We start from the raw sequence: 6000 nt of genomic DNA on the forward strand, positions 1-6000 counted from the left end.
ATTGTGAAATGATCAAATGTGGTAGACTTTGCAACTGTCAGCAATGCAATGATCCAGGACAATTCTGAGGAACTTAGAACAAAGAATGCTATCCACTTCCAGAAAAAGAACTCTTTGAGTCAAAATGCAGATGAAAGCATACAATTTTTCACTTGTTTATTTGGATTTATGTTTGGGGGGGTTGGGCTTTATAAGATTATTCACTTACAAAAATGAACAATGAGGAAATATGTTTGGCCTGACAATACATGGATAACCTAGATCAAATCATCTGGGAGGGGGAAGAGAAAGAAGGAAGGGAGACAAGCTTAATCAAATAACTTAGGAAAACTAATGTGGAAATTTGTTATCATATGTAATAGGTAAAAAAAAATAATAAACATACCAATTTGCAATAAAATAAGAAAATAAATGGAATTTCTCTTTTTTAAAAAAGGATCAGAGTTCAGTTTTGAACCCAGGACATCCCATCTCTAGGTCTAGCTCTCAATCCACCAAGCCACTTAGCTGTCCCCCAGGATACACTTTAATGTTCAGTGAGCATAGAGTAGGATAGTGGGTTTTCTTTGTATCAAGGGTTATCATGGCCAAATAATTCATCTAGGATAGAAGACTAGCCCAGCTAAGCTTGAGAGATGCAGTAGTCAGGTGAGCAGTGCTAGAAAATGGGGCTTGGGATCAAAAAATTGACAAGGCTAATGCTTGTGAACAATGGATAGGTATGACATTTCTATTCTGTAAACCTCATCTTTAAGAAGAAAACTGCAGACATTGGGCATGGAGAGCACCAAATAACAGTGTTGGGGGGGGGGTGAGAAATCGACTATATTTTAACAGCTCGGAAATGACCGGTTATGGACGAGGGAGGGAGTTGTTTCTGAATCTGCTGTGGGTGAACAGTCAGCCCATCGACTTGTTGGAGCAAAGGTGAAAATCAATATCAAATTAGCAGAAGATAGTCAGCATTGAGAAAGGATCTACATTGATTTAGGCTGCAGGGTAGGGCAGCCTGAGGAAATATTGTTCACAATATGCTTTTTTGTTTGCTTTTAATCTGATTTTTATTGATAGCTTTTGCTTTTAAATCACCTCCATTTCTGAGGAGATCCTGGTTTTCAAAGAGAGAAAAAATCATTCTGAAAAACCAGTCGATATGCCTATCGTGTCTGCCAGATTTATAGTGTTCCCCTCTCATAGCTTTCCCTCACACCTCGACCTCTGCAGAGAAGGGGAGGAGGATGTTTTCTCAGCTTTTTTTCCCTTCATCAAGCTAGTCCAAAAGACTAATGGGAACCGCTGTCCAAAGAATCAAATACCAGAACTTCTGCAGGACACAAACTCTACCCAAACTCAAAGATGGGGGCAGAGCTCTGATGGATCTATCTGGGACATCACAGTGCAAATCTGGAAACTGAGGCCCAAAGAAGGGGAAGGATCCTCCTCTAGACTATGCATGCTGTTAAGTGACACTCATTGTTAAATATCAAAGGCAGGACTTGAACCCTTATTTTCTGATTCTAGATCCAGGGCTCCAGTCAGATCAAACAGGTCTCCTCACCATGATTTAGTTATTCCTACCATGCCTGTTGATTCATGCCTCCACACCTTTGCTCAACTAAAATCCCATCCAAATCTCAGCCACCCTTCCAGTTCTAGTCCCACCACCCCCCAAGAAGCCTTTGGTGACTATTCCACACCACAGAATCGTAGCAAATTAGACCAGGACAAGGCCATGAACAACCAGGCAACAAGCATTTATTATGGAGCAGGTAAGTGGCTCCATGACTAAAGTTCCAGGACTGGAAACAGGTCTTGGGTTCAAATGTGTCCTCAGATACTAAGTGTCTGTGTGACCCTGGGCAAGTCACTTAACCCCACTTGCCTAGTCCTTATGTTCTTCTGCCTTGGAACAAATATTTAGTATCAATTCTAAGACAGAAGGTAAGAGTTAAAAAAAAAACAAACCCTACCAATTATGTGCTAGGCACAGTGCTAAGCAATGAGCTGAGCATACAAAGAAAGACCTATCATTTTAGAGATGGGGAAACTGAGTCTTGAGGAGGGGAAGGCATGCACCTAAAGTATTATAGCAGAACTCAGGAACCCTGAGCTTTTAAAGGTATCCAGAACTCTTTCCACTCCTGGGAACCTCTTATCTCCTGCCTCCAAAATAGAACTGAATAGTTCTATTCAATGTGAAGGTCTCATAGGCTACAACGTATCTGCTTTTCTTAAGAAACAGAGCCCAGTTTGCTGTCACTAGATATCTAAACTGCCTCCCTGTGAATGCATCATCCAGAAATCAATTCCTCCTCAGGTGGAAGAAACCTTAGTGGTCATCTCATTCAACCCTTTCATTTTTGCAGAAAATTGAGGACCAGGGAGAGAAAGTAACTTGAAATCTTGCTATCTCTAACCTCCTTCAAGATAATTCAGATGCTATTTCCTACACAAAGCTTTTTTTAGTCCCACCCACCCCCCAAGTAGCTAAAGTTCTTTTCACACTTTAAATTAATTTGTGCCATTTCTGTATAGACTCTGTATTTACTTATAATGTACAATATTTCTCTTCTCTCCCCTCCCCTCCCCTCCCCAGGAAATTGACTATAAGCTTCTTGGAAGCAGAGACAGCTTCCTTTCTTCCTTTTCCCCCTCCCCCCAATTTAAATCTCCAAAATTTAGCACGATGCTTTACATTTAGTGATAACTGCCATTTACATAGTACTTTTGTATGTTACCTCATTTGATCATCACAACTATCCAGTGAGACAGCTGTTGTTATCTCTATTTTACAATAGAGGAAATTGAGGCAATCAGGTCTTGCCCAAGGTCACAAAGATAATAAATGTCTGAGGCTGGATTTGAACTCAGATCTTCTTTACATAGCATTTTAAGCACTTTTGTATGCTACCTCATTTGATCATCACAACTATCCAGTGAGACAACTATCATTATCTCTATTTTACAATAAAGGAAACTGAGGCAGTCAGGTCTTGCCCAAGGTCACACAGCTAATAAATGTCTGAGGCTGGATTTGAACTCAGGTCTTCTTGACCCTGCTGCTTCGGAAAGGCTCTGCTAAGAGCACCTTTCACAACCTGTCCCCCTTCTAACCTTTCTAGTCCTCTTTTACCTTACTTTCCACCATATACTCTGTGATCTAGTGACACTGGCCTCGATCTATGTTCCTTAAATAAAGGACATTTCATCTCCCAACTATGCATTATCATTAGCTGTCTCCGTTTCCTGAAATATTCTCCTTCCTCATCCCCTTACCCCAAATTCCACTTTCTACAAGAAGTCTTTCCTGATATCCCTTGATGCTGCTGCCTTCACTCTGTTTATTATCTCCAGTTTATCCTGTATATATTTGTCTGTAGTTGTTTACAATGTTGAGCTCCTTGAGAGCAGGGACTGCCTTTTGCCTTTGTTATCTCTGATCCTTAGCACAGTGCCTAGTGAATAAATGATATTTATTAGTAGTGATATGTAATAAATGCTTGTTGGTTACTATGTGACTTGTCCAGGGTCATTTGGTGGGTGGCAGAACCAGACCTGGCACATAGATTTTTTGAATTCAAGTCTGGCACTACACTAAAAATTTCCTGGCTTGTAAGTATGGGAAAATATTTTAATTAACTAATTAAATAAAATTTTCCAAAAATCTAAAAAACAAAAAATTCCCTGAGCTCCTATTCAATTCTGGGACCTTTGCTAGTCACTGAAAATGTAGAGTGAGGAGCACACACTCTCAGGGATGAAAGGGACCTAAGCAATCATCTAGTCCAGCCCTGGCCCAATCCCCTCTGTAATATCCTTTCTGATTAATCAAAGTGCTCAGGATTTGAGTCAAAGGGCAGAGTTAGCCAGTCTGGCACCTACTCCCAATATAATTTCAAGGGGCTCACTTTACTTCTCTGAGGGGAAAATGAAGGGCTTGATCTCAGGATCTCACATCCCTCCAACAGTGCAAATCAAAACCCATTTACTCTCTCTCAAATAGTTCTACTCTTGTGCCCACTCTTTGGTAAATTCTCCTTAGAAGGTGCCCAGGCATTTCAGGTCTTCTCTTCCTTTATATATCTCAATATCAAAGGGGTATTGAGGAAACACATGGGCCATTCATCAGTTATTCCTTGCTCTCTCTTATTCATACTTCCTATTCTCCTGGTACGTAAAATTTTGATGGAATCCTTGAATTATTCTTGGTTCTCAGTTCTTTGTGGTAATATGCCTCTGTCTAATCCCACCCAGAGTGCTTCTTCTCCATCTCCCCTTGAGTGATCCATCCACCGATTTATCCCCTCCCCTCCTTAATCTGTTTTAGGGCAGCCTGGCCCTTTAAGCCACCCACAGAGATTGAGGTTCCCAGTCCTGGGGGGAGGTGGAAGCTTCCAAATGGAAACACACAGTAATATTCTGCACAAAATGAAGAGCTTTCATCGGCTTCTCCAGAGACCCAAGTCTTCCCAATCCCATCTGGCCTTGGGGAATCATCACACAGAAAACAAAAAGCCACCAGAAGACTAGGGAAAGGGAGGCTCACCCTTCCCCCCACTCCACCCTGAAGGCCCTTCCAAAATCAGCTAAGAAGAACTTCAGACGTGACTCGGTGGATGGGGTTTTACTGCCCGCACCCAACAAGGGTACGCACCCAGGATCCTAACTCAACAAGCAACCTGACCTCAGTGAAGCGCTTTTTATCAAAGTCTAAGCTTTGTGTGGAGAGGGGTTTCTATGCCAATTAGGGTGAGGCTGGAGATAAAGAAACGGAGTAAACCCATTTAGGTGTCGGTCTTCTAGGAGCCCAGGGGCCAGTGGAGGAGCGAGGGCAGTGGCATGACCTCTAAGAGCAGTAAAACTATGAAGGGCAAAGGAGGGGTCCAAAACAAGAGGGAGGGAGAGATCCGGAAGTTTCTAGGACTAACGGCTCTCAAAGCGTCCACAACAGGTACCCTCGGGCGCCCGAGGCCGATCTCCAAAGGCCTCCCCAAACAGCCCCAAGGGGGAAACCCTCTAAGACACGCTCAGAGCCTCTTGATCCGTCACACGCTGAAGCTCGCAAAGCGTCCGGGGCCGCCGAGGCCAGGCTTCGGGGGCGTGGCCGCCCTGGCACAGGCTGCCCCGACAGCTGGCCAGACTTGGGCACTAGCAGTCCTTCGCGCGCCCCTGAGCCCCGCTCCTCCTGCGCTCCCCTCGTCCGGGCCGAGGCGTCCCCCGCCCTAACCCCGGGATAGGACGGCCACTACCTGTCATAACTCCAGCGGCTATAGGACAGAGTCCGGTTGCTGCTCCGGCCGACCCCGACGCCGCCGCCACCGCCGCTGCCGCCGCAGTCACTGCCTCCCTCCATTCCCAGCCCCGCGTGGGCTCCCGCCATGCGTCCCTTCGGTCCCCGCGCTACCCAGGGTGGCAGGTCGGCTGGGCTTGAGTGAGCGCAGCCCGGGATAAAGGCGCCCCCTCCCCCCTCCCCCTCGGGGCTCTAGCTGCCCCCACCCCCACCCTGGGGCTGCGGGCTGTACCATTTACTTCACAGGGGGAGGATTACCCCAGCTTCTCTACGCTCAGCCAATGGCTGGCCCGCGCGGAGCGGACTGGTAGGTGACCCCGGGAACAGTCTTGGGGCAGGGGACCTGTGTGTTGGTCGGCGGGGGAGAGGGATGCTCCACTGGGAACCCTAATTGCAGAGACAACCTCTTCTGACCCCAAGGGCTCTCTTTATTTTTATAGAGAAGGCGGCTGGTGTAGTGAAGCCAGATTCAGTATTTAGAATTCGGAAAAAATAATGGATTCGAATTCTGCTAGGGGACCTCGGACAAACCAATCTCTGAGGCTCCTTCTTCATTCATAAAATGGTGGTGGAGGGTGATGAGAGCATCTACCTCTCTGGGTTGGGGGGGGGGGGGTGTCAATGCCAATAAGGAAAGTGACGCGTGGTCGACTATAATTTATTTGCCCCCATTGCTTTCTTTTCATTGTATTGGCGCCTCTTGTTTGAAT

General features: G+C 45.6%; 1 protein-coding gene across 2 annotated transcripts in view; it reads right to left on the reverse strand.

The window, feature by feature from the left end:
- Window positions 1–5693, reverse strand: part of TUB (TUB bipartite transcription factor) — a 143111-nt gene extending 137418 nt beyond the window's left edge. The window contains exon 1 of one of the 2 annotated variants that reach the window (XM_007497049.3): window positions 5250–5693. In XM_007497049.3, coding sequence (XP_007497111.1) covers window positions 5250–5380 — 131 coding nt within the window. In that variant the 5' untranslated portion in view covers window positions 5381–5693. The remainder of the gene's footprint in view (window positions 1–5249) is intronic. The other variant, XM_007497042.3, reaches the window with a different exon arrangement.
- Between the last annotated feature and the right edge of the window lie 307 nt (window positions 5694–6000).

The sequence above is a fragment of the Monodelphis domestica genome, chromosome 6 (assembly GCF_027887165.1).
Source record: "Monodelphis domestica isolate mMonDom1 chromosome 6, mMonDom1.pri, whole genome shotgun sequence".
NCBI lineage: Eukaryota > Metazoa > Chordata > Mammalia > Didelphimorphia > Didelphidae > Monodelphis > Monodelphis domestica.